The sequence below is a fragment of the Lagopus muta genome, chromosome 26, assembly GCF_023343835.1.
Source record: "Lagopus muta isolate bLagMut1 chromosome 26, bLagMut1 primary, whole genome shotgun sequence".
NCBI lineage: Eukaryota > Metazoa > Chordata > Aves > Galliformes > Phasianidae > Lagopus > Lagopus muta.
In genome coordinates, this window is record NC_064458.1 from 10,001 (window position 1) to 37,336 (window position 27,336).

The 27,336-nt window shown below is 50.7% G+C and overlaps 2 protein-coding genes across 11 annotated transcripts; one reads left to right on the forward strand and one right to left on the reverse strand.

The window, feature by feature from the left end:
* Window positions 1–4,273: 4,273 nt before the first annotated feature.
* Window positions 4,274–19,151, reverse strand: LOC125685067 (uncharacterized). Of its 10 annotated transcripts, none has more exons than XR_007373380.1 (8): window positions 15,507–19,151; window positions 14,909–14,970; window positions 12,743–12,873; window positions 12,282–12,429; window positions 11,017–11,164; window positions 9,347–9,474; window positions 7,909–8,163; window positions 4,274–6,958 (listed from the first exon to the last, which is right to left on the reverse strand). XR_007373380.1 is itself a non-coding variant. In XM_048927821.1 (8 exons), the coding sequence occupies exons 6-7, from the start codon at window positions 11,099–11,101 to the stop codon at window positions 8,612–8,614; spliced, it is 948 nt and encodes a 315-aa protein (XP_048783778.1). In that variant the 5' UTR covers window positions 11,102–11,164; window positions 12,282–12,429; window positions 12,743–12,873; window positions 14,909–14,970; window positions 15,507–15,601; window positions 16,197–19,151; the 3' UTR covers window positions 4,274–6,958; window positions 7,909–8,611. The 10 variants fall into 10 exon arrangements, 8 of the variants coding, with proteins under 8 accessions (XP_048783778.1, XP_048783776.1, XP_048783774.1 ...); XR_007373381.1 differs by having other exon boundaries at window positions 9,328–9,474; XM_048927821.1 differs by having other exon boundaries at window positions 7,909–9,474; window positions 15,507–15,601; window positions 16,197–19,151.
* Window positions 19,152–19,579: 428 nt separating this feature from the next.
* On the forward strand, window positions 19,580–26,188 carry TNFAIP8L1 (TNF alpha induced protein 8 like 1). Its single transcript, XM_048927848.1, has 2 exons — window positions 19,580–20,231; window positions 24,782–26,188. The coding sequence occupies exons 1-2, from the start codon at window positions 20,060–20,062 to the stop codon at window positions 25,342–25,344; spliced, it is 735 nt and encodes a 244-aa protein (XP_048783805.1). The 5' UTR covers window positions 19,580–20,059; the 3' UTR covers window positions 25,345–26,188.
* Window positions 26,189–27,336: the final 1,148 nt, after the last annotated feature.

The following is a 27,336-nucleotide window of genomic DNA, read 5'->3' on the forward strand; positions in this document are numbered from 1 at the left end:
ACCCTAACCCTAACCCTAACCTAACCCTAACCCTAACCCTAACCCTAACCCTAACCCTAACCCTAACCCTAACCCTAACCCTAACCCTAACCCTAACCCTAACCCTAACCTACCCTAACCCTAACCCTAACCCTAACCCTAACCCTAACCCTAACCCTAACCCTAACCCTAACCCTAACCCTAACCCTAACCCTAACCCTAACCCTAACCCTAACCCTAACCTAACCCTAACCCTAACCCTAACCCTAACCCTAACCCTAACCCTAACCCTAACCCTAACCCTAACCCTAACCCTAACCCTAACCCTAACCCTAACCCTAACCCTAACCCTAACCCTAACCCTAACCCTAACCCTAACCCTAACCCTAACCTAACCCTAACCCTAACCCTAACCCTAACCTAACCCTAACCCTAACCCTAACCCTAACCCTAACCCTAACCCTAACCCTAACCCTAACCCTAACCCTAACCCTAACCCTAACCCTAACCTAACCCTAACCCTAACCCTAACCCTAACCCTAACCCTAACCCTAACCCTAACCCTAACCCTAACCCTAACCCTAACCCTAACCCTAACCCTAACCCTAACCCTAACCCTAACCCTAACCCTAACCCTAACCCTAACCCTAACCCTAACCCTAACCCTAACCCTAACCCTAACCCTAACCCTAACCCTAACCCTAACCCTAACCCTAACCCTAACCCTAACCCTAACCCTAACCCTAACCCTAACCCTAACCCTAACCCTAACCCTAACCCTAACCCTAACCCTAACCCTAACCCTAACCCTAACCCTAACCCTAACCCTAACCCTAACCCTAACCCTAACCCTAACCCTAACCCTAACCCTAACCCTAACCCTAACCCTAACCCTAACCCTAACCCTAACCCTAACCCTAACCCTAACCCTAACCCTAACCCTAACCCTACCCTAACCCTAACCCTAACCCTAACCCTAACCCTAACCCTAACCCTAACCCTAACCCTAACCCTACCCCTAACCCTAACCCTAACCCTAACCCTAACCCTAACCCTAACCCTAACCCTAACCCTAACCCTAACCCTAACCCTAACCCTAACCCTAACCCTAACCCTAACCCTAACCCTAACCCTAACCCTAACCCTAACCCTAACCCTAACCCTAACCCTAACCCTAACCCTAACCCTAACCCTAACCCTAACCCTAACCCTAACCCTAACCCTAACCCTAACCCTAACCCTAACCCTAACCCTAACCCTAACCCTAACCCTAACCCTAACCCTAACCCTAACCCTAACCCTAACCCTAACCCTAACCCTAACCCTAACCCTAACCCTAACCCTAACCCTAACCCTAACCCTAACCCTAACCCTAACCCTAACCCTAACCCTAACCCTAACCCTAACCCTAACCCTAACCCTAACCCTAACCCTAACCCTAACCCTAACCCTAACCCTAACCCTAACCCTAACCCTAACCCTAACCCTAACCCTAACCCTAACCCTAACCCTAACCCTAACCCTAACCCTAACCCTAACCCTAACCCTAACCCTAACCCTAACCCTAACCCTAACCCTAACCCTAACCCTAACCCTAACCCTAACCCTAACCCTAACCCTAACCCTAACCCTAACCCTAACCCTAACCCTAACCCTAACCCTAACCCTAACCCTAACCCTAACCCTAACCCTAACCCTAACCCTAACCCTAACCCTAACCCTAACCCTAACCCTAACCCTAACCCTAACCCTAACCCTAACCCTAACCCTAACCCTAACCCTAACCCTAACCCTAACCCTAACCCTAACCCTAACCCTAACCCTAACCCTAACCCTAACCCTAACCCTAACCCTAACCCTAACCCTAACCCTAACCCTAACCCTAACCCTAACCCTAACCCTAACCCTAACCCTAACCCTAACCCTAACCCTAACCCTAACCCTAACCCTAACCCTAACCCTAACCCTAACCCTAACCCTAACCCTAACCCTAACCCTAACCCTAACCCTAACCCTAACCCTAACCCTAACCCTAACCCTAACCCTAACCCTAACCCTAACCCTAACCCTAACCCTAACCCTAACCCTAACCCTAACCCTAACCCTAACCCTAACCCTAACCCTAACCCTAACCCTAACCCTAACCCTAACCCTAACCCTAACCCTAACCCTAACCCTAACCCTAACCCTAACCCTAACCCTAACCCTAACCCTAACCCTAACCCTAACCCTAACCCTAACCCTAACCCTAACCCTAACCCTAACCCTAACCCTAACCCTAACCCTAACCCTAACCCTAACCCTAACCCTAACCCTAACCCTAACCCTAACCCTAACCCTAACCCTAACCCTAACCCTAACCCTAACCCTAACCCTAACCCTAACCCTAACCCTAACCCTAACCCTAACCCTAACCCTAACCCTAACCCTAACCCTAACCCTAACCCTAACCCTAACCCTAACCCTAACCCTAACCCTAACCCTAACCCTAACCCTAACCCTAACCCTAACCCTAACCCTAACCCTAACCCTAACCCTAACCCTAACCCTAACCCTAACCCTAACCCTAACCCTAACCCTAACCCTAACCCTAACCCTAACCCTAACCCTAACCCTAACCCTAACCCTAACCCTAACCCTAACCCTAACCCTAACCCTAACCCTAACCCTAACCCTAACCCTAACCCTAACCCTAACCCTAACCCTAACCCTAACCCTAACCCTAACCCTAACCCTAACCCTAACCCTAACCCTAACCCTAACCCTAACCCTAACCCTAACCCTAACCCTAACCCTAACCCTAACCCTAACCCTAACCCTAACCCTAACCCTAACCCTAACCCTAACCCTAACCCTAACCCTAACCCTAACCCTAACCCTAACCCTAACCCTAACCCTAACCCTAACCCTAACCCTAACCCTAACCCTAACCCTAACCCTAACCCTAACCCTAACCCTAACCCTAACCCTAACCCTAACCCTAACCCTAACCCTAACCCTAACCCTAACCCTAACCCTAACCCTAACCCTAACCCTAACCCTAACCCTAACCCTAACCCTAACCCTAACCCTAACCCTAACCCTAACCCTAACCCTAACCCTAACCCTAACCCTAACCCTAACCCTAACCCTAACCCTAACCCTAACCCTAACCCTAACCCTAACCCTAACCCTAACCCTAACCCTAACCCTAACCCTAACCCTAACCCTAACCCTAACCCTAACCCTAACCCTAACCCTAACCCTAACCCTAACCCTAACCCTAACCCTAACCCTAACCCTAACCCTAACCCTAACCCTAACCCTAACCCTAACCCTAACCCTAACCCTAACCCTAACCCTAACCCTAACCCTAACCCTAACCCTAACCCTAACCCTAACCCTAACCCTAACCCTAACCCTAACCCTAACCCTAACCCTAACCCTAACCCTAACCCTAACCCTAACCCTAACCCTAACCCTAACCCTAACCCTAACCCTAACCCTAACCCTAACCCTAACCCTAACCCTAACCCTAACCCTAACCCTAACCCTAACCCTAACCCTAACCCTAACCCTAACCCTAACCCTAACCCTAACCCTAACCCTAACCCTAACCCTAACCCTAACCCTAACCCTAACCCTAACCCTAACCCTAACCCTAACCCTAACCCTAACCCTAACCCTAACCCTAACCTAACCCTAACCCTAACCCTAACCCTAACCCTAACCCTAACCCTAACCCTAACCCTATAAAACTATAACCCTATAAAACTATAACCCTATAAAACTATAACCCTATAAAACTATAACCCTATAAAACTATAACCCTATAAAACTATAACCCTATAAAACTATAACCCTATAAAACTATAACCCTATAAAACTATAACCCTATAAAACTGTCTAAAAGTCTAAGTCTAACCCAAAAGTCTAAGTCTAACCCCAAAAGTCTAAGTCTAACCCCAAAGTCTAACCCCAAAAGTCTAAGTCTAACCCCAAAGTCTAACCCCAAAAGTCTAAGTCTAACCCCAAAAGTCTAAGTCTAACCCTAAAATCTAAGTCTATCCCCAAAAGTCTAAGTCTAACCCTAAAATCTAAGTCTAACCCCAGAAGTCTAAGTCTAACCCCAGAAGTCTAAGTCTAACCCTAAAAGTCTTAGTGTAACCCCATGTCTAAGTCTAACCCCATGTCTAAGTCTACCACCCTCCACACTTACCTTTCTCACCTATGTTCCAGTGTCCTTCAAGTCCTTGCCGTGACAAAGCAAGACACACAACGTACGTGCATTGTTTAACTATTTGTTTATTACAGCACTGTTTCCACAAGGCAGGACTCATACAATCATATACATGTATGTATATACACGCTATACCAGCAACTATGCATTGAGAAGCAGAACATATAATGAATAGGGGTCTGTGATTCCCCAACTTAGTTTATAGGCACAGCATCCACACATTCTGTACAAGGCACAACACAGTTTACAGGCGCAACATAACACATATTGCATACATGGCACGACGCAATTTACAGGCGCAGCACACACATATGCAGTACAGCTGTAACACATGGTTCACATAGACGTCAGACCAACCAGAGAAAGGGTACAAACCCACCATACCCCATTAGTGACACCACATTTGTGAGAACCCACCTCAAAAGCAGTGCAGATCTCAGCCCATCCAAAGACATTGCAATTCTCAGAACGGCCACAAAGGGGCACGAGTCTCAGACTGGCCGGGAGGAACAAAATCGCCTCCACTGGCCCTTGGTTACGGGGTTGGGTTAGCCCTGCCTAGGAACAAACAAAGCAAAGCTAACCCAACCCCGTAAGCAAGGCAATGCTAAAGCCAATTTGGTTTACGTTAATTGGATGTAAAACTAAAGCCAATTTGGTTTACATTTAATTGGATGTAAAACTAAAGCCAATTTGGTTTACATTAATTGAATGTAAAGCTAAAGCCAATTTGGTTTACATTAATTGAATGTAAAGCTAAAGCCAATTTGGTTGAAGTCAATTGAATGTAAAACTAAAGCCAATTTGGTTGATGCAAAAGGACTGCAAGGCTAAAGCCAATTTGGTTGAGATTAATTGAATGCAGACGCTGAAATCAGCGCAACTCTTCAAATGGCCACAAGGGGGCGCGAGTCTCAGACTGGCCGGGAGGAACAAAATCGCCTCCACCGGTCCTTGGTTACGGGGTTGGGTTAGCCCTGCGCTAGAACAAACAAAGCAAAGCTAACCCAACCCCGTAAGCAAGGCAATGCTAAAGCCAATTTGGTTTACATTAATTGGATGTAAAACTAAAGCCAATTTGGTTTACATTTAATTGGATGTAAAACTAAAGCCAATTTGGTTTACATTAATTGAATGTAAAGCTAAAGCCAATTTGGTTGAAGTCAATTGAATGTAAAACTAAAGCCAATTTGGTTGATGCAAAATGACTGCAAGGCTAAAGCCAATTTGGTTGAGATTAATTGAATGCAGACGCTGAAATCAGCGCAACTCTTCAAATGGCCACAAGGGGGCGCGAGTCTCAGACTGGCCGGGAGGAACAAAATCGCCTCCACCGGTCCTTGGTTACGGGGTTGGGTTAGCCCTGCGCTAGAACAAACAAAGCAAAGCTAACCCAACCCCGTAAGCAAGGCAATGCTAAAGCCAATTTGGTTTACATTAATTGGATGTAAAACTAAAGCCAATTTGGTTTACATTTAATTGGATGTAAAACTAAAGCCAATTTGGTTTACATTAATTGAATGTAAAGCTAAAGCCAATTTGGTTGAAGTCAATTGAATGTAAAACTAAAGCCAATTTGGTTGATGCAAAATGACTGCAAGGCTAAAGCCAATTTGGTTGAGATCAATTGAATGCAGACGCTGAAATCAGCGCAACTCTTCAAATGGCCACAAGGGGGCGCGAGTCTCAGACTGGCCGGGAGGAACAAAATCGCCTCCACCGGTCCTTGGTTACGGGGTTGGGTTAGCCCTGCGCTAGAACAAACAAAGCAAAGCTAACCCAACCCCGTAAGCAAGGCAATGCTAAAGCCAATTTGGTTTACATTTAATTGGATGTAAAACTAAAGCCAATTTGGTTTACATTTAATTGGATGTAAAACTAAAGCCAATTTGGTTTACATTAATTGAATGTAAAGCTAAAGCCAATTTGGTTGAAGTCAATTGAATGTAAAACTAAAGCCAATTTGGTTGATGCAAAATGACTGCAAGGCTAAAGCCAATTTGGTTGAGATTAATTGAATGCAGACGCTGAAATCAGCGCAACTCTTCAAATGGCCACAAGGGGGCGCGAGTCTCAGACTGGCCGGGAGGAACAAAATCGCCTCCACCGGTCCTTGGTTACGGGGTTGGGTTAGCCCTGCGCTAGAACAAACAAAGCAAAGCTAACCCAACCCCGTAAGCAAGGCAATGCTAAAGCCAATTTGGTTTACATTAATTGGATGTAAAACTAAAGCCAATTTGGTTTACATTAATTGAATGTAAAGCTAAAGCCAATTTGGTTGAAGTCAACTGAATGTAAAGCTAAAGCCAATTTGGTTTACATTAATTGAATGTAAAGCTAAAGCCAATTTGGTTGAAGTCAATTGAACGCACATGCTGAAATCAGCGCAACTCTCAAAATGGCCACAAAGGGGCACGAGTCTTAAAGTGGCCAGGAAGGAACGCAGATGGCATCAGAAGGAAGCGTTGATTGGCCTGGGAACAGAAGGGCCCTCAGGAAGGGTGCGGGTGGGTTGGATCGCTGGGCTGAAGCTGATGGGATGAACTGCAGTGAGACCGAGTGCCGCATCCCACATGTTGCCTGCGATGACCTTGGTGGGGGCTTGTGGCAGAGTGACAGGAAGATCGTGGAAAGGGAACGGAGCGGGGATTCGGGTAACGGCTCAACTGAACTGAGCTGGCAGTGAGTGTGGGAGGCCAAAAAAGCCAATGGCATCGCAGGGGGGAAGTCATCGACTGGAAGCATCGAAGGCATCTTCACCTGTAATACAGAGACATGCTTTAGAAGGAGGAACGCTGAGACCCAAACTGTGCTCACCGTCAGCCCACCCCCACAAGGCAAAGGCAGGAGCAAAAGGCAAGGAGAACAGCCGAGGGAACGCCAAAACAGAGGGCAAAGGCAAAGGGATGGGAAAGGCTTGGAGAATGCCAAAAGTTACGTCATAGGTCAGGCCCAAGGAGAAGGCCGCAGAGAACACCAGAACAGAGATCAAAGAGATCAACGCAGAAGGCCAAAATGGAGGGCGAGGTCCGTGAGAACGCTGCAGGGAAGGCCGATGCAGAAGGTCAAGGGCAATGGCCAAAGAGAATGCAGCACAAAAGGCCAAAACCAAAGGCAAAGAGAATGCTGTAGGAGAAGACAAAACAAGAGGCCAAAGGGAATGTGGCAAAGAAGGCCGGGAGCAATGGCCAAAGAGAACGTGGAAGGGGACACCAAAATCAAAGGCCAAAGAGAACACTGCAGGGAACGCCAGAACAGGAGGCCAAAGGGAATGTGGCAAAGATGGCCGAGGGCAAAGGCCAAAGAGAACGCAGCCAGGAGCGCCAAAACTGAAGGCCAAAATAATGTTGCAGGGAACGCCAGAACAGGAGGCAAAGGGAACGTGGCAAAGAAGGCCAAGGACAAAGGCCAAGGGAATGTGGCACAGATGGCCAGAACCAAAGGCCAAAGAGAACACAGCGAAGGTGGCCAAGGGCAAATGGCCAAGAGAATGCTACAGGGAACGCCAAAACAGGAGGGCAAGAGAACGCAGCAGGAAAAGCCAAGGGCAAGGAGAATGCTGCAGGGAAAGGCTGGAGGCAAGGAGAACACGGGAAGAAAAGGACAGGCAGCACTCAGGACACCATGAAGTGCAGAAATGAGCTCTGGGAACCCTACCTTGTGCCTCAGTAAGTAATGAGTAAACACTGGTGGGTGAGCATTGCCCTTACCTGCTGGGCAGACAATTACCAGGCAGCAAAGTAGGGTTCCAGGGCGTTCCAGGAAATGCAGATTCCGGTTCCTGCTGCTGTCATCAAGAGCCGCACATCTCCATGCTGTCCTTACAGCACTCAGGAAAGGGAACGGAGCAGGGATTCAGGTAACGGCTGGACTGAACCGAGCAGGCGGTGAGTGCGGGAGGACTGGAAAGACGATGGCATTGCAGGGGGGAAGCCATCAACTGGAAGCATCGAAGGCATCTTCACCTGTAATACAGAGACACGCTTTAGAAGGAGGAACGCTGAGACAGAAACGATGCTCAGTCAGCCCACCCACAAAACATGGAAGCCAAACACAGCTCCAAGAAATGGCTTCAGAGTAAGGTTAGGAGTATTTAACAGGGAAGCTGTGGGGTTTTTGTTAGTATTACACAGAAGGTTACAGAGGGGTTCAGTGCCCAATTGAAAGCACTATGGAAGGCGCAGGGTTAATTTGCACAGGTATCTATACAGTCATGGCTGCAATTCACACTACATTTGGGGTTCAGAGCTTAGGGTTGGGGAGAAAGTATTGAGGTTAGGGTTATTAGGATCGTGCTCAGAGTGAGCGATAGGGAAGGCCAAGGCAAAGGTAAGAGCAAAAGGCAAGGAGAACAGCTGAGGGAACGCCAAAACGGAGGGCAAAGGCATGGACGACACCCAAGGGAAGGCAACGTCAAAGGCAAAGGGAAGGCAAAGGCAGGGAGAGCACTGAAGAGAAAGCCTCGTCACAGGCCAGGCCTGAGGAGAAGGCCGCAGAGAACGCCAAAACAGAGACAAAAGAAAACAAATCAGGGAAGGCCAAAATGGAGGGCAAGGTCCATGAGAACGCTGCATGGAAGGCCAACGCAGAAGGCCAAGGGCAATGGCCAAAGAGAACATGGAAGGGAACGCCAAAACCAAAGGCCAAAGAGAACGCCGTAAGGGATGCCAAAACAAGAGGCCAAAGGGAATGTGGCAAAGAAGGCTGAGGGCAATGGCCAAAGAGAATGCAGCCAGGAGCGCCAAAACTGAAGGCCAAAGAGAATGTTGTAGGGAATGCCAGAACAGAAGGCAAAGGGAACGTGGCAAAGAAGGCCAAGGACAAAGGCCAAGGGAATGTGGCACAGATGGCCAGAACCAAAGGCCAAAGAGAACGCAGCAAAGGTGGCCAAGGGCAAATGGCCAAGAGAATGCCACAGGGAACGCCAAAACAGGAGGGCAAGAGAACGCAGTAGGGAACAGCGAGGGCAAGGAGAACACAGCAGGGAAAGGCTGGAGGTGAGGAGAACACAGAAAGAAAAGGACAGACAGCATTCAGGGCACCATGAAGTGCAGAAATGAGCTCTGGGAACCCTACCTTGTGCCTCAGTAAGTAATGAGTATACAATGGTGGGTGAGCACTGCCCTTACCTGCTGGGCAGACAATTACCGGCCAGCAAAGCGAGGTTCCGGGGCATTCCATGAAATGCAGATTCCAGTTTCTGCTGCTGCCATGAAGAGCCGCGCATCTCCGTGCTGTCCTTAAAGTGCTCAGGAGCAACGCAGCTCTGCTGCCACCTGTTGGACACAGCGCAGTAATGAAGGCGCTGCCCCGCATGTGTGGGGCTGCACCCCAAGCACATTGCTGTAATGATGACGCACGGGTTATAATTAATTATAATTATAATTAACGTTAGGGATATAATTAATGCTATTGATAGGTTTGAAGTTACAGTTAGTTTAACATTAGTATTCTGCACTACAATTACAATTAAGGTTATTTGACAGAAAACATGGGGCGTTATTTTTATGGCAGCATTCAGGTTAAGAGACATTTTTAATACTGGGGTAAGGGTTTGGTTCACAGGTACACTGCAGGTTAACATAATTATTGTTAGAACTCCCATTCAGCTATGGGTTCAGGTCAAGGTTAACTTTAATGCTGCCTCCCAGCTAATCCCAGAGTGCCAAAGGCAAAGGCAAGCAGGACACCCAGGGCAGGCAAAGGGAAGCAGAACTCCCATGGAAAATCAAGGTAAATGCAAAGCAAACAGCCAAGCTAAGGCAAGGGCAAAAGCAAAGAGAGCACCCAATGGAAAGTCAAGGTGATGGCAAGGAGAACGCAACAGGAAAGGCAAAAAATACACAGCCAAAGAGACCACAGCAGGAAAGGCCAAGGGCAAAAGCCAAGAGAACACAGCACAAAACACCAAAACAAAAGGCCAGGGGAACACAACATGGAATGCCCGAGGAAGGGACGAGAAAACATGGCAGGAAGTGCCAAAATAGGAGGCCAAAGAGAACACAGCAAAGGAGGCCAATGCAGAATGTGGCTGGAACACCAAGACAAGAGGTCAAAGAGAACACCGTAAGGAATGCCCAGGCAATGGTCAAGAGAACGCGGCAGGAAATGCCACAACAGGAGGGCAAGAGAATGCTGCCAGGAATGCCAAAATCGAATGCTGAAGAGAATGTGGCAACAGAAAGCCAAGGGCAACGGCCAAGAGAATGTGGCATGGAACACAAACACAGGAGGGCAAGGGAATGCCCAGACAAGGGCAAGGGCCAAGAGAACGTGGAAGGAAATGCCAAAGATAATGGCCAAGAGAACACGGCAAGAAATGCCAAAACAGGAGGGCAAGAGAACACAGCAGCAAACGCCAAAACTGAATGCCAAAGTCAATGTGGTAAAGAAAGCCAAGGGCAACGGCCAAGAGAATGTGACATGGAACACGGCAAAAACAGGAGGGCAAGAGAATGCCCAGACAATGGCAATGGCTAAGAGAACATGGAAGGAAATGCCAAAACAGGAGGGTGAGAGAACACGGCACAGAACGCCAAAACTGAATGCCGAAGTGAATGCAGTAAAGAAAGCCAAGGGCAATGGCCAAATGAACGTGGCATGGAGCACAAAAACAGGAGGGCAAGAGAATGTAATGGGAACGGCAAGGGCAAAAGGAAGGAAAACACTGCAGTGAAAGGCCAGAGACAAGGAGAACACAGAAAGAAATGGACAGGCAGCTTTCTGGGCACCATAAAGTGCAATTAAGAGCTCTGGGAGCACCGTGTTGTGCCATGCTATGGAGTGGGTAAACACCGGTGGGTGTGCATTGCCCTTACCTGCTGGGCAGACAATTACCAGCCAGCAAAGCGAGGTTCCGGGGCATTCCAAGAGATGCAGATTCCAGTTCCTTGCTGTTCCCATGAAGACCCACACATCTCCATGCAGTCGTTACGGTACTCAGGAGCACCGCAGCTCTGCTGCCACCTGTTGGACACAACACAGTAATGAAGACACTGCCCTGCAGATGTAGGGCTGCACCCTACGCACATTGCTCTACTGACTACACAAGGGAGAGTTACAGATATAATTAATGCTATTTATAGGGTTGAAATTACAGTTAGTTTAACAACAGCGTTCTACACTACAATTACAACTAAGGTTACTTTAACAAAAAACATGGAGCATTATTTTTATGGCAGCATTTAGCTTATGAGATATTTTTAATACTGGGTTAAGGGTTCCATTTACAGATACACTGCAAGTTAATGTAATTATCATTAGAACTCCCATTAAGCTATGGTTTCAGCTCAAGTTGAACACTAACGCTGTCTCCCAGCCAATCCCAGAGAGGAAAAGGCAAGCAGAATACCCACAGAAAGCCACAGCAAAGGCAAAGCAAAGCAGGCAGCCACGGCAACAGAAGGGCAAAAGCTAAGGAAAAGCACAAGGAAAGCAAGGGCAAGGAGAGGGCAACTGGGAAGGCCAAAGAGAACGGGGCCGGGAAGGCCAAAGAGAACGGGGCCGGGAAGGCCAAAGAGAACGGGGCCGGGAAGGCCAAAGAGAACGGGGCCGGGAAGGCCAGGGCAATGGCCGAAGAGAACATAAAAGGGAATACCAAAACTGAATCCTGAAGAGAATTTGGCCAAAGAAAGCCAAGGGCAACGGCCAAGAGAATGTGACATGGAACACAAAAACAGGAGGGCAAGAGACTTCCCAGGCAAGGGACATGAGAATGTGGAAGGAAATGCCAAGGATAATGGCCAAAATACATGGAAGAATGTGCCACAACAGGAGGGCGAGAGAACACAGCACGGAACGCCAAAACTGAATGCCAAAGTGAATGTGGCAAAGAAACCCAAGGGCAATGGCCAAATAAAAGTGGCATGGATCACACAAACAGGAGGGCAAGAGAATGTAATGGGAACAGCAAGGGCAAAGGGAAAGAAAACACTGCAGTGAAAGGCCAGAGACAAGGAGAACACAGAAAGAAATGGACAGGGAGCATCCAGGGCACCATAAAGTGCAATGAAGAGCTCTGGGAGCACCGTGTTGTGCCATGCTATGGAGTGGGTAAACACTGGTGGGTGTGCATTGCTCTTACCTGCTGGGCAGACAATTACCAGCCAGCAAAGCGAGGTTCCGGGGCATTCCAAGAGATGCAGATTCCAGTTCCTTGCTGTTCCCATGAAGACCCACACATCTCCATGCAGTCGTTACGGCACTCGGGAGCACCACAGCTCTGCTGCCACCTGTTGGACACAACACAGTAATGAAGGCACTGCCCTGCAGATGTGCCTCTTTCACAAACCTGCGCTCCTTTCTCTGATCAACGTGGCTGCACTCTGTACACAGCGCTGCTTACCAGCAGCAGTGAAGCTGGGAACAACAGATAAGGAGAAGGCTCAGGTACCCAACAACGTTTTTGCTTCCATCTTCTCTGATAACTGCTCATTATACACAGCCCTCACCTTCGGTTTGGTAGGTGGGGATTGAGGAAGCAATGCCAGTCCCACAGACCCCTCCCTATCCCACACTGTGATGGGAGATCAGGTTCTGGACCACCTGAGGACCTGAACATCCAGGAGTCTTTGGGTCTGACAAGATGAGTCCCAGAGTTCTGAGGGAATTCACCACTGCAGTCACTGAGCCACTCTCAATGGTATTTCAGAAGTTGAAGCAGTCAGGAGAAGACCCTGATTAGTAGAGAAAAAAAAAAAAAAAAGAAAAAAAAAGCAACAGCACACCTGTCATTACGGATAGAAAGTGTGACCCGGGGAACTACCAACACATCAGTCTCACCTCCGTGCTGGGAAAAATCGTGGAGCAGATCCTCCTGGAAGTGACTCTAAAGAACACGTTCCAGTGCATCACCACCCTCTGTATGAAAAGCTTCCTCCTAATAACCAACCTAAACTCCCCTGTCTCAGTTTAAAACCATTTCCCCTTGTCCTATCACTATCCATCCTCATAAACAGCCCTTCCTGCTTATACATTCCCTTCAAGTATTGGAAGGCTACAATGAGGTCTCCCCCAAGCCTTCTCTTTTCCAGGCTGAACAAGCCCAAATCCCTCAACCTTTCCTCATAGGAGAGCTGCTCCAGCCCTCTAATCATCTTAGTGCCCTTCTCTGGACCTGCTCCAAGAGCTCCACATCCTTCCTGTGCTGGGGGCCCCAGGCCTGGACGCAGCATTGCACATGGGGCCTCACAAGAACTGAGTAGCGGGGGACAATCACCTCCCTCTCCATGCTGGCCACTCCTCTTTTAATGCAGCCCAGAACACCGTTGGCCTTCCAGGCTGCAAGCGCACTCTGCTGGCTCATGTCCACCTTCTCATCCACCAGGATCCGCAAATCTTTCTCTGTGGGGCTGCTCTCAAGGTGTTCTTTGCTGAGTTCATCTAAACATCTGGGATTGCCCCTTCATCAGTGACATTGTCAGCGAACCCTACTGACACTGAGCTGTGGGGTGCAGTGACACGCCAGAGGGACAGGACGCCATCCAGAGGGACCTCAACAGGCTGAGTAGTGGGCACTCAGCAATGTACCTTCCCAGCCCAGAAAGCCAACCGTGTGCTGGGCTCCATCCAAAGATCAGTAGGTCAGTAGGCAAAGGGAGGTGGCCCTGCCCCTCTGCTCTAGTGAGACCTCACCTGGAGGTGCTGTGTCTGGATGTGGATACCCACAGTGCAGGACAGACGTGGAGCTGTTGGAGCACGTCCAGAGAACAGCCACAAATATGAACCGAGGGATGGAACGCCTTTCCTATAAAGAGAGAGAGAGAGCTGGAGCTGTTCAGCCTGGAGAAGTGAAGGTTCCGAGGTGATCTGGGAACAGCCTTTCAATACCTAAAGGAAAGAACAAGGAAAAAAATTTAGCTTAGATATAAAGAAAATCTTGTACAGTGAGGGTGGTGACACAGTGGAACAGGTTACCCAGACACATGATTGTCATCCTGTCCCTTCCAAGGCGAGGCTGGGTCAGGCTCTGAGCAACCTGATCTAGTTGTGGATGTCCTTGTTTGTTGTGGGGGAGTCAGACCAGATCACCATAAATGGCACCAAGTACTCCAGTTGGGATGCTCCACATCAGTCACAGAGCCTCTCTGTGCCAGACCCAGCATTCAGCAGACCAGGGGCCACATTTTGTCACACCGCTGGGTCCCAGAGCTGCAAAGCTACTTAATGTGGGTCAGGGAATGGGAGGAAGAGGGGTGGGAGTTTGGGAAATTAATAGCATCCCTGACAAATGGGATGAGATATCTGGGGAAATCCTGACTGTAGTCATCCAGAAGAGGACAATCCTTTCTTTCTTATTAACACAAAGCCAGATCTGCCATTAAAACAGAAAGAGCTGTAGGACCCTGGGGTGGTCAGCCACAACGTGCTCTGACAACGATGCCCTGGGATCCATTATCATTGACAAATCCATAAGGGAGATATTGGAGAGAACCGTAAAACAGGAACGGAACATCTGTGGTCAGTATGCTCGAGCGGTGCAGACTGTATTATACTGAGCGAGGATGAAGCAAATGGCCACTGGGGTTCAGGTCCCGGCTGATGCACCTCACTCTATGAGCAGCCATGGAGCTTACAGGGATGGGAGCACAGAACCAGTGGAGCGAGCCCATTTTAAGCCTATTCCATCCCCAAGTGAGTTTCCCCACAGTCATCACAAACCTGCCTGTATACAAGCGATGCGCCAACACGGGGCTTGTGATGTTCCATTACCTGCTCTGCAGTTCTCACACCGCTGATTAGAGGAGCCCTGGCAATCCTTAAACCCCATCGAGCTGCAAAATAAGATCAGAAGAAACACAAAACATAATTTAATACATGATAATTATGCACAGAACACTCTTAAACAACTCTGCATGGGTGGAATTAATACATGGCACTGTTCGCTACAGCCATGAAACGGGCTGGGATGATGTGGCAGCAAACAAACTATGTCTGGAGCCCCAGGTTGGAGATTATGTGGTGAGAATCATGACGAGGGAACAGGCTCCACCAGAGGTAGTGGGCTTAAAGAGACTTGCAAACGCAATCTACAAAATGCAGAACCCCTTTATGGAAGTGCTCACTCAGCCAACCAGCATTATTGGGAATGATTGAAGCATTCCAGAAATGAGAAAGCATTGAAAGAAAGAAATGTATACCAATCCCTCCATCAGCAACTCAGAAAGGGAGAGAAACCCTTTCTCTCCCTTAGATAAGAACTGAAGGGCATTGTAAGGACACGCACAGCAGATACAGCTGCTCTAAGCCATTTCAGAATCCCCCGAGAAGGTGGAGTTCACAGCCCTGCAATAAAGAAGGAATTGCTCACCCCACTCCAAGTGCTTGCTCCACATCCTAAAGGAAGCAGTCTCCAGGTACAGATGATGCCCTTACAGCTGCCAGCCCTTAAATGTGGTCAGGATCCTGTAAAAAATGGGGAGTTCATAACCCTACAACAAAGAGAAAATCAATTGCCCCATTCCAAAGACAAACACTCACCCCACACTCTAAAGGAAGCAATCTCTAGACAGAGACCCCACCCTTACAGCTACCAGCCCTTAAACGCGGTCAGGATCCCCCGAAAAACACAGAGCTCCCATCAAAATAACAAAGGAAATATTCACCCCACACACCCAAAGAGGCAGCCTCCAGGAAGAGAAAACACCTTTACAGCTACAGACCTTTAAATGCTGTCAGGATCCCCCAAAAAAGGAGGAATCACAGCCTTGAAATAAAAAAGGAACCACTCATCCCACTCCAAGGGCTCACCCCACACTCTAGAGGAAGCAGTCCCCAGGTAGAGCTACTACCCTTACAGCTGCCAACCCTTAAAAGTGATCAGGATACCCCAAAAAGGGGAGATAATGGCCCTGCAATAAAGAAAGAAACACATCCCACACCCCAAAAGAGACAGCCTCCAGATACAGATCCTGACCACGTTGAAGGGCTGACGGCTATATGGGCAAGATCTAACAAAAAGAGAAGCCCAGAGCCTTGAAACATAGAAGGAATCACTCACCATACTCCAAGGGCTCACCCAAGGCTCCCAAGAAGGCAGTCTCCACAAAGGGATGCTGCCTCTGTGGCTGCCAGCCCTTAAATGCGATCAGGGAGGGGTGGAGCCAGGCTCAGCCCTATCTGGTCCCATAGGAGAATTGCTTCCACCTGTGCTCGCAGGGCTACACCCCTCACCAGGTGCTTAATCACTACTTCAGGCTGTGACCTCACAGTTCCCATAAAGGTATGAAGAAAGAAAAATAAATAAATAAAAAGTAATGACTGGCAGGTAATTGGGTCTGCCTGTCCAGCAATGGGAGGTTTATCAGTGGATGAGCTATGATGTACGTATGTATATGCCCACGTATTTTGATCCCAATCTGTCCTCAGAGACAATTGGTGATGTTTCTAATAGGTAGGGGAGCACAGATTTCAAAACACAGCAAGATGTAGAGAAGCTGTGTGTGCAGCCTGGACAGCAAAGGGTTGAGATTATCGGTGTGAATGGAGCAAGTGCTGTTGGCCAAACTGCCAGGGTCAGCTTATGGCTCCCCAGTGAGAAATGTGTGTCACCTGCTCGCTTTGCAATTAAAGACCATCGTGAAAATATTTCAGGATTTGGTGTTGTATGGGAACTGCTGAGTCATGGCCTGAACCTTTGATTGATCACCTGAGGCGAGCTGTGAGTCAGCCAGAGGAGCACAGGTGAAGGCAATTCAATTCACCTGTGCTGCCGGAAGGGGTGGAGCCAGGCTGCACCTCTCCTAGACCTATTTAAGAGCTGGCTACCAGTGGGGAAGGATCTGTTCTGGAGGTTGCCCCTACTGGTGATTTGCAGGTGGACTCAGCATAAGGGTAAGTCTTCCATTTATTCTCTTTTGTTATAATAATTTACTTTGCCTATCTCTCTTTTTTATTTTGTGATTATAGCATCCTAACGTTCTTTGATTATATGGGTGTCCTCAGTGGGTGAACCTGCTACTTGCCTCTATGTACCATTACGTTGGGATGTAATGCTGGGTTATCACTGGGATTGACAGCAGGGGCTGTTGTTGGGGTGATGGGTGATGCTGGGGTATTACTGAGGTAATACACATCAAGGAGTAATGCTGGAGTGATGCTCAGGGTTGATATTGTGGTGAGATTGGGATGATACTGCAGTGATGTGATGTGGTGGGGTGACACTGCGAGGTGATGTTGGTGTATCAATGGGGTTAAACATCAAGGAATGATGTATGTTGATGATATATGTTGGAAATATAATATAGCACTGAGGAAGCAGTCCAGGAGGTTTATAGACTTGTGGAAGATAGCTTCCTTATGCAACTGGTAGGCGGTGCCCTGCTGGACCTGGTCTTTGCTAACAGAGAAGGACTGGTGGAGAAGTGAAGATTGGAGATCGTCTTGGGCAGAGTGACTGCGGAACTGTAGAATTATCCATTCTTGAGGATGTCGAATGAGTGACCAGCAAAACCACCTTCTTGAACTTCTAGAGGGCAGACTTTGATCTGTTCAGTGTGCTTGTAGCGCGGGTCCCTTGGGAGTCGCTTCTCAAGGATAAAGGGGCCCAGGAAGCCTGGATGCTCCTCAAGACAGAAATCTTAAAGGCACAGGAACAGGCTGTCTCTGAATGCCGTAGGGGAAGACGACTGGTGTGGATGAGCTGGGAATTACTGTTGAGACTCAAGGAGAAAAAGAGAGCCTACGTCCTCTGGAAGAAGGGGCAGGCTACTTGGGGAGATTATAAAGAAGTAGCTAAGGTATGCAGGGAGGAAGTTAGGAAGGCGAAAGCCCAACTTGAACTCAGATTGGCCTCTGCAGTAAAAGACAATAAAAAAAATCCTTTTATGAATATATCAACGGCAGAAGAAGAACCAAAGATAATTCTCATCCTATACTTGATGCAGCAGGGAATGTGGTCACTGAGGACAAGGAGAGGGCTGAGGGCCTCAATGCCTTCTTTACATCTGCCTTTAATAGCCAGGCTAGTTATCCTCTGGGCTTTTTATGCCCCGATCTGGAAGTCTGGGACGCTGTTCAGAATATGCCCCCAGCGATTCTGGTGGAGATAGTCAGAGAGCTTCTCCTCCGTCTGGACTGTCACAAGTCCATGGGACCGGATGGGCTGCACCATTAGGTGCTGAGGGAGCTGGCAGGGGTGATTGCTGAGCCCCTCTGAGCCATCTGTCAGTGCTCCTGGTTAACTGGTGATGTCCCAGAGGATTGGAGGCTTGCTGATGTGACTCCCATCTTCAAGAAGGGCCGTAAGGAGGATCCGGGGAACTATATGCCTGTTAGCCTGACCTTGGTAACAGGGAAGGTTATGGAGCAAATCATCTTAGATGAGATTGCACGGCATGTGCGCAGTGTCCAGGAGATCAGGCCTAGTCAGCACAGGTTCATGAAGGGCAGGTCATGCTTGACCATCCTCATCACCTGGCCCCAAACCTGTCTCCAAATCTAGGGCCCAGATGGATCCCTGTTATGACAACAAAAAGCCCAAATGCCCCGAATTCAGACCCTGAGCAGTATGACTCATTGCACCGTGCCTTGATGTAAGCTGCATGGACCCCCAGACTGCCCCAAAACAGCACAAAAGCCCGTGCCCAAAATACAAAGCACGTACTGTTGTTGACAAAGCAGTATGCATGCATCAGATCCGGCAAACACTACGCACGTGCCAAGTCCGACACAGCGTGCACCACTCCTGGCATGCCTCCACACCTGCCACCAGTCCTACGCACGTATTTGCATCGACACAACGCTACGCATGCGCCTTTCTTGGCACACCTGTACGCATGCGCTTTTCTCTTCACACCACCACGCATGCGGTGTTTTCGGCACACCACCGCGCGTGCAGTTCCGCACATTTGCCACGCGGTGGCAGCAGAGACCGCGGACCACGAGAAATTTTATATTTTGGGGAGAAACTGTCATATTTTGGGGAGTAAAGTGGCCCCTTGGAGTCCCCAAGGCCCCTAAGAGCCCCTCAGAACACCCCAGTGCCCCCCAGCACCCCCTAGAGCCCCTCAGTGCCTCCAGTATTCCACAGTGCCCCAATGAGCCCCTCAATGCCCCCCAGTGCCCCTCAGAGATCCCCAGTGCCATTCAGAGCAATGCAGTGCCCCCCAGAGCCTCCCAGTTCTCTCCAGTTGTCCCCAAGCCCCCCCACTTCTTTCCAGAGCCTCTCAGAACCCCCCAGTGCTTCTCAGAGTCCCCCAGTGCTCCTCAGTGCACATCAGAGCTCCCCAGGGACCCCAGTGCCCCTCAGAACCCCCCAAGTGCTCTCCAGTGTCCCCCAGTGCCCACCAGTACCCCTAAGAGCCCCCCAAGGCACCCCAGTGTCCCCTCGGGCCCCCAGTGCCCCTCAGAGCCCACAATACAACCCAAAGTCCCCCATGCCCCTCAGAGCCCATGACAGCCCCCCAGTGCAATTCAGAGCTTCCCATTGCTCCCCAGTATCCTCCCAGAGTCACCGAGTGCCCAACAGTGCCCCTTAGAGCCCTCCAGGGCCCCTCAGAGCGGGCGGTACCACACTGAGCGCTGGCAGAGGACCCCTCCCCAATCCCACTTGGTCGGAGCACGGCCACTGCGTGTGGGATTTCCCCGCCGTCCGGGAACGGCTTTTCCCGGACAGGAGCTCAGCGGCACCGGAACGACAACAGTGGCTGGAGCTGCCCTCGGGTACCCGACTGCCGGGCTCCATCCGGGGCGGGTCAGTCCCACAGCGCACCAGGGAAGGGTCACCCGTCCCGGTCCCGGGGCCGGCACCGGTGCCGATGACCCCGGGGCGAGAGGGAAGTCCGCCCCCTCGGTACTCCCCTGTCCCCCCTCCTATTGGCAGCTTCGTAGCAAGCCCCGCGTCACCATTGGCCAGCACCGCCGATGGGCACCGCCCCCGCTGCATCCGCGCTCGGCCCCGCTTGGTCCGGAGCAGCCCGGGGGCACCGGGCACGGCGGCGTACGGGGTACCGATACAGCTGTGACCGGGCACGAAGAGGCCCCGGGAAAATAAACACCCCGTCCCACAGGAGGAGCCCCTGTGGCTCTGGTGCAGGTAAGGGCTGTAGGCGCGGGGCTCGCTGTCCCTGATATCGTTTCGCGGGGGGCTGCATGCCCGAAATTCTACCCGAACCGCGGCTCTGTGCACTGGGGGTCACTGGGAGGTTCTGGGGTTCACCGGCGGCGGCAACGGAGGCAGCTTCCCCTGTCCGGGTGGCTCTGAAAAGCCGGGTGGGGGGGGCGTGGGAGGGGGATGGAACTATGCGCCGAGAGAACTGAGCGGCTCCGGGCTGCCCCGGGGCTATGTGCTGCATAGTGCGGGAAGAAGGGGGTCCCGGAGGTGTCCCAGGGCACGAGTGTGGGACTGAGGGCCACGGTGAGGCACAGTTTTGAGGGACGTGTTGATGGGGCAGCTGGGTCTTGTGTGGGGCTCTGCCTCGGCTTTCCCTCTGGATAAAATATGGGACAGCGGCAAAGAGGAGAGGGGTTCACTGCAGCAGTTGAAGAAGCATACTTTGGTCCCCATCTTCCTGCATAGTGGGGGGTGTTTGGGTTTGTGCAGCTTGGGGGAGCTGAACCAGGGTCTGAAAAGGGAAGCGGAGAAGCAGCTCCGGGAAGGATGTGATATGCTGTTCCGTGCACAAACAGGGCCATGGTGCCCAACATGGCTCTCACTCCATGGCAGCCCCAACCTGCACGTGTGGGGGACTTGCGGGGCACCACAGCTCCCAGGGGCCTAGAGCCCTCCCCCCTCCCCCCAGCACCACAGATGGACCCCTGAGGCTGGGAGGATTCCGCCTGGTGTGACATGAAACTGTCCTGACTGCTGCAGAGCACACCAAGAAGTTTTTAGGGTGCTGCAAACATTGTGTTGTGACCTGAAGTACAGCATCGCTGGAGGAAGGCTGCAGCAGTGGTCCCATTACAGGACTGTCTCCATCAGGATAAAGTCTATCTGCAAAACTTTGCTTAGCTTTGCCCTTGATGCAGCCTTCCAGGGGCAGGAAGTGTGCACTGTGCTGTGCAGCCTCGGCACTGCTGCTTCCCCCTCTGTTTTGCACTTCCCCATCGCTCTCCTGAGCCTCTGTCTCCTCCTGGTGAGGGAGAAAGGAAGTTTGTCTCTCACAAGAGAGAGTGGTCGTTGTCTGCCTGATAAGGGAAGGAGGAAATAGAAGGCGAGATGGATGCTCCAAAATACCCCCTTCCTCCTCCTCGTGTTGCAGCTGCTGAGCCCCTGGGCATGATGACACCACCAGATCTCCAAGCATGGCATAGAGGTGCTTTCCCCAGGGGCCCCCTCAAGGTGCCAGCAGCTGTTCCCACTCAGCGTCCATGGCCATGTCCCCAGGGAAGGGAGCACTGCGGGAGCCCTCTTCCCTCCCATGCCTGAGGCTGGGGCTGGTAGTGGGAGCCCCTCACCCAGCTCCATGCATGGCCATGTTGGAGCTGCTGGGCACACTGAAGTTCCCAGGTGCCCATTCAGATCTGGGACCAAGTCAGGTGTTTCCCAGCCCTGCAGGTTGCTCGGGGATGCTGGGCTCGTTGCAATGGAGCTTGTTGCAATGTTCTTGGCTTCTGTCCCATTGGGTGGCAGGGGGCACCAGGATGAACAGTGATGGGTGCATGCAGGGTGCTGCAATGACTCTTCCTGTGGTCTGGCTGTCCCCTTCTCTCAGGCCTTCTGTGCTGCCTTTGGCCCCTTGTCACTAAGGTGATTGTGCCCTGTGTGCGCCACTCTGCTGTGCTGCAGGAATGGGCAAGACACTTTTTCCTGGAGGGATTTCAGGTTATAAAAGCTCAAAAACCCCCAAAGGCATTTTGCCATCTTGGGTAGACTCTTCCCCTTTTTTTGCTTCTGCTGAAGATCTGGGCTTGTGCTCCTGACCCCAGCACAGCCACCAGCAGGATGGCATGGGGCTGTGAGCAGTACTGGAGCAGCTCTAAGCACTGCTGTGTTGCTGCTGCATGGCCGAGGGAAAGGGAGTCATGGCCCAGAATTCAACAATGAGTCCCAGAACAGCAGAGCAAGGCCACACAGCAACCAAGTGAGGCATTGCGTAGGGCTCAGGGTTCGTCCCCACAGTGTTCTTTGTCCCCTGCCCTCACTGTGCTCCTGTTCACTCTGTTGGGTCATAAGGTTTCCCCTCTGCTGCAGGGTGCTTCCCCTCTGGCCTCATTCTGCTCTGCACACATGTTCCTGCAGGGCTGTGTGCACCCATGACAACACACACACAGAGCAGTGACAAGCAAAGGTACTGGCTTCCTTCTGTGTCACCCAGCATGTGGCTGGGAGGGCTGAGCACTGTGGGGTCAGGCTCTGGTTACACCCCAGCAGTTCTGGCCCTTCTCCTGTGATCTGGCACAGCAGTGAGGTTTAATTAATTAATGTTGGTTGGGCGCTTGGTGGTTGGCAGAGGAAAGTGATAGGGGCGGCACTGGGGAGCAGAGCAGCAATGCGGCACAATGCGTGCATCTCCCTGAGTGGCAGTGGGGGGGTGTAGCACACACAGCACAGGGAACCAAGGAGATGGCAACCCTGAAATGCTGACTTTTAGCATTGGCCCTAATAGGAGACAGTGGTGCTGCCCTCAGGACTGTGTTGGAGGGAATGGAAGTGTGGTGGGGTGGGCAGGAACATAGCTGGGAGGTGGAGGAGCTCCGAGCTCAAGCCCTCCTTTCTGCACGCTTGCTCCACACTGCCCCATGCATTATTGAAGTGTGTTTGCATTTCTGCATCAAATATTCATCCCGCTGCCATGGGAGCTGCTGTGGGGTTGCCAGGAGTGCAGTGGGGTTGTATGGTGAAGTGCTGTGGGCGCCTGGTGATTGGCACCCGGATCGACACCAGTGTGGGGTGAGTGTGGGGTGTGAGACTGGGACTCCCCTGACCCCAGTAATGGGGTTTTTGTTCCCTCTGTGGATGAGAATTTCATCCCCCAGACCAGAGGGTCTCCTCCTTCTCCACCCCACCTCTGCACCTCCTGTTCCTGTATCTCCAGGTCTCTTTCTGCTCCTGCAGCTGAGCAGCTTTCAGTGCTTAACCAAAGCCCTGAGCTGAAACAAGGACCTTGCATTTGCCCAGCCTGGCAGGAACTCATTGCAGTGCTTTGGGGTGTGTTGGAGCATCACCTTCACAGGTCCCACAGGATATCCGGGTATAGAACCCAGTGCAGATGTTGCAGCCTTCAGCAGAGCCCCATGGCGTGGCCATGCCTTCAAGTCCTGCTGGAGTCTGCAAAGCTCCCAGGAAGCTCGACTTTTCTCAGTTGGGTTCAGATTCCTGGAAAAAAGTCCAAAGAAATGACAGTGGCTGCGTGCAAAGCCACCATTCATTGCCAGGGCGACGCTACACTGTGCTCTTCCAGAGCAGGGCTCAGTGTACAGTAGTGCTGCTCTTTCAGTAGCAGACCCTGGGTTTCAAGGGCGTTTTCATTAAGAAGAAGGAAAAAAAAACAAGCCCAGCATAGGGCTGCAGACTTGAGTGACAGGAAGGAAATTTGGTGGTTTATTTCAGTCTGCAGACTGCTCAGTAGGGCAAAGCAGACTCTTCCGCACACTGATAGTGGTGACAGCCCCTCCGCCAACAATGGGACCAGGGGTCAGTGGGACCCTTCCCAGCAGGAAAAAGCCCATAAAATCTCCCACTGGGAGCTGATTGAATCTTTGGGGTGTGGAAGCTTCCCCCTGGGATCAATGCAGAAGCAAAGTCCGTGACTGCAGTTGAGTGTTTTGGAGGAGTGGGCGCTTCCTATTTTTTCATGATTCCATGGGTGGAGTTTGCTTTTGCTCGTTGACTGTGGTTGCCCAACAAAGAGCTCAGGCGTGGGAATCTCTATTTATACAGGCACTGCTCCTGCTCAGCATCCTGTAGCACTGGGAGCATTCAGGGCACAAAGCCCATTGCCAATAGGGGGGCTCATGGCCTGGGATTGCAGCTGGGGCCATTTGTGAGCCCAGCACATGGGCTCAGCTCTGGCAGCACCGTGTGTATGGGGCAGTTGGCAGTTCTCCTCTCTGTATCTAATTTATTCTCACTCTGGCAGTGTCCTTTAGCTTCAATATTTCTTTTCCCTCCACGATCAAGAGAACCAATGGTGATGTATTTATAGAGCAATCCCTTCCCTGCTCTCCTTTTACCATTCTGACTGTGCTGCATGCAGATAATTGCATAAGCAACCTGCATCTCTCACTCATCCTCGCACTGGAACAGCTGTCACCACACAGAGCTGCACGTGTCTACAATGGGTGACTCAGCCCCATCTGTCTCAACCTACAGGAAATGAGTCAGGTTGTAAGGAAGCAGTAAAGTGATGGGACAGGAGCCCTTTCCTGCAGTTCAGTGCAGTGGCAATCTTGGGAAGTAGAAGAGTGAAGGTCTCATGGGAATTGTACTGCAGTTTTACCCCAGCAACTAGGGAAGAGAGTCAGGAACACCCCATAAGTCATCCCTAAACCTAAGCTGGGGAGTGAGCTCCTCTCCTCTGGCAGCCAGAGCCTCCTGAGGAAGAGCTGCTCCTAGTCTTACCTTTAGTGCGAGGGAGGATGAGGATGTAGGGGCAGTTCCAGGATGTGTGCTGAACCATGTGTGCCTCTTTTTCCCCGCAGAGATGGACACCTTCAGCACCAAGAGCTTGGCCTTGCAGGCCCAGAAGAAGCTCTTGAGCAAAATGGCTTCCAAGACCATGGCCAATGTCTTCATTGACGACACAAGCAGCGAGATCTTGGACGAGCTTTATCGAGCCACAAAGGAGTACACCCACAATCGCAAAGAGGCCCAGAAGATCATCAAAAACCTCATCAAGATTGTGATGAAGCTGGGTGTGCTGTACCGCAATGGGCAGTTCAGCCCTGAGGAGCTGCTGGTGATAGAGCGCTTCCGCAAGAAGGTGCACACCTTGGCCATGACAGCGGTCAGCTTCCACCAGATAGACTTTACCTTTGACCGCAGGGTCATGTCAAGTGTGCTGACGGAGTGCCGAGACCTCCTGCACCAGGCTGTCAGCAGCCACCTGACGGCCAAGTCACACTCCCGCATCAACCATGTCTTCAACCACTTTGCAGACTACGAGTTCCTCTCAGCCCTCTACGGGCCAGCCGAGCCCTACCGCACCCACCTGAAGAGGATCTGTGAAGGTGTCAATAAGATGCTGGAGGAGGACAACATTTGAAGCCATTGGTGGCAACATGATTCAGCATCCCATTACCTATGAGCCTGAAGACAGGACATACAGACATTTTGGTGATGACGGGGCTTTGTCCTCTTCTCTGTGATGCTAACTCTCTCATTTTCTCCTCTTTATATAAAAGACCGAACCTCCTGACTTTGTCCGTTCCTTGCCCAGGATCTGCAAACCTTGCTCCTGGCTGAGTTCTTTGCAGTGCTCCAGGGCTTCTGGCTCCCTGGGCTCCTGCTGTATTCTTGGTTTTCCTTTGCCCGTGAAGTACTCTTAGCTCTGAGTCCAAGGAACTGGCCACAACTGGATTCTCCACTTTGAACTTGACTGTAATCCTTCTATAGAAAACAAACCAAAGACTGGCAGTGTGCAACACCAATCCAAGCAGATGGGCAGCTGCTTGGTGAGGAGGTGTGATACCATTATCATGGCTCTATTTTGGCAAGGTCTCAGCACCTCCATGACACAGTGGGAGGAAGCCATGCTCTAAGTTTACGCTGCCCAGCTTAGGAGGGTACTTCTGTGCCTTGCAGGCTGGAAGGGGTTTTGGCCTCCCAAGGGCAAGTCCTGGCAACCAGAAAGATCCCCAATTGCACGGGTGAGCAGTGGTCCTTCAGGGCTGGAAGCACACTGGTGGCCCTGTGTTCTCCTTCATCCTGGGCTCAGCTGGGATCCCCAAACAGCCTCCTGTGGATGGTATCACTGTGATCACTCAGATGCCTTCCTTTGTCATTGTCCCAAGTATTTCACACATTTTACGTCCTTGAGTGAGTTCTAATTGTTTTTTACAAAACTCTGTAGCCCTTATGAGTTATTTAAATAAACTCAACTGGTTTGGCTTGGTGCTCTGTGTGGTTCATACAAAGCGGTGATGGTCACCAAACAAGTGCGATGGGCACTAGCTTGCTAGGTTTGTCCTTTGCATGAAGATTGCTCACTGTGCCTGAGGCTTCTGCTTTCCCTTTCCCTGGCATGACAACAAAGATCCTCCTCCTCAAACCGCTGCTCCCTGGCACAGCAGTGCTGCACAGCCAACGCTGAGGTGGTGGGAAAAACCATGGTGCAAAATCAGCACCAAAGGTATGGGGTCCTGTACATGCACCCACATGCTTCCCTGCATCAGTCCCTGTGCTGCACAGCAGGAATAAAAAAAGCACAACTCCAGTGACAAAAGGGAAGGGGCAGCCTTACAGTGCATTGTGCTCTCAGCATAGATGCACCAGCCTTGGCCTATTTCAAACATTGATCTTTGCTTTGAAAATAGACAAGTCACTGCGCAACATCAGCTGGCCTTATCTTGGTGACTTTCTTGTTCCTTGTGCTCTGTGGGATGTCTCCAGTGCTCACAGGTACAACCCAGCCACTCGCATCCACTGCTCCCTTCCTGCTGCCAGCTCAAGGCAGTGGTAAGTTTCAGCCTTTAATACTAAAAGCCTCTACCTCCGTCATTTCATAGGCATGGCTTTAAGTATCGCGGCTAATTTAATTGTGCAAAGCAAGCTCAGGATGTGGAGTAAAGTGCATATACATGCATGAGCATAGGAGAATGCAGCCAAGAGTCACAGAGTTGTTGGCCCTTTGGAGAAGGCAGAGAAGTGTAGGCTTTGGTGTGCAACGTTTGAGAACAGATGTTCCTATCTCCCTTGCGCTTTCTGCAATTGTCAGATATATGCCTAAGAGTAGCTGGGGCTGCTAACAGCTCAGCACCGCTTGGTGGAGTATCGGTAGATGCAGAGAACACAAAGTGGAATGGAGCTGATGGATGCTGCTGCGCTGGCAGCCAAAAATGCTTCACTGTTCCGTTCTCGATGCGCACATCAGCACCAGCTGCATCATGTTCCTTAACTGTATGAAGCATCTCTGCTCAGAGTAGTCCCTACTGAATCACAGCTGTTTTCTTTGTCCCCAAGGGTTCTTACTCTCCTGTGCGAGAGAGAGGACCAAGCTCAACTCACAAAGTGCCTGGCACCAGCTTTCCCTCACTTT

Excerpts from the sequence above, each read along its gene's own strand:
- TNFAIP8L1 (XM_048927848.1), top strand. The coding sequence starts at position 20,060 with ATGGGCACCGCCCCCGCTGCATCCGCGCTCGGCCCCGCTTGGTCCGGA. Across the intron at positions 20,232-24,781 it reads CCCCTGTGGCTCTGGTGCAG|AGATGGACACCTTCAGCACC; the intron begins GTAAGGGCTGTA and ends TTTTCCCCGCAG.
- LOC125685067 (XM_048927821.1), bottom strand. The coding sequence starts at position 11,101 with ATGGGAACAGCAAGGAACTGGAATCTGCATCTCTTGGAATGCCCCGGA. Across the intron at positions 9,475-11,016 it reads GGTAATTGTCTGCCCAGCAG|GTGGCAGCAGAGCTGCGTTG; the intron begins GTAAGGGCAATG and ends TGTGTCCAACAG.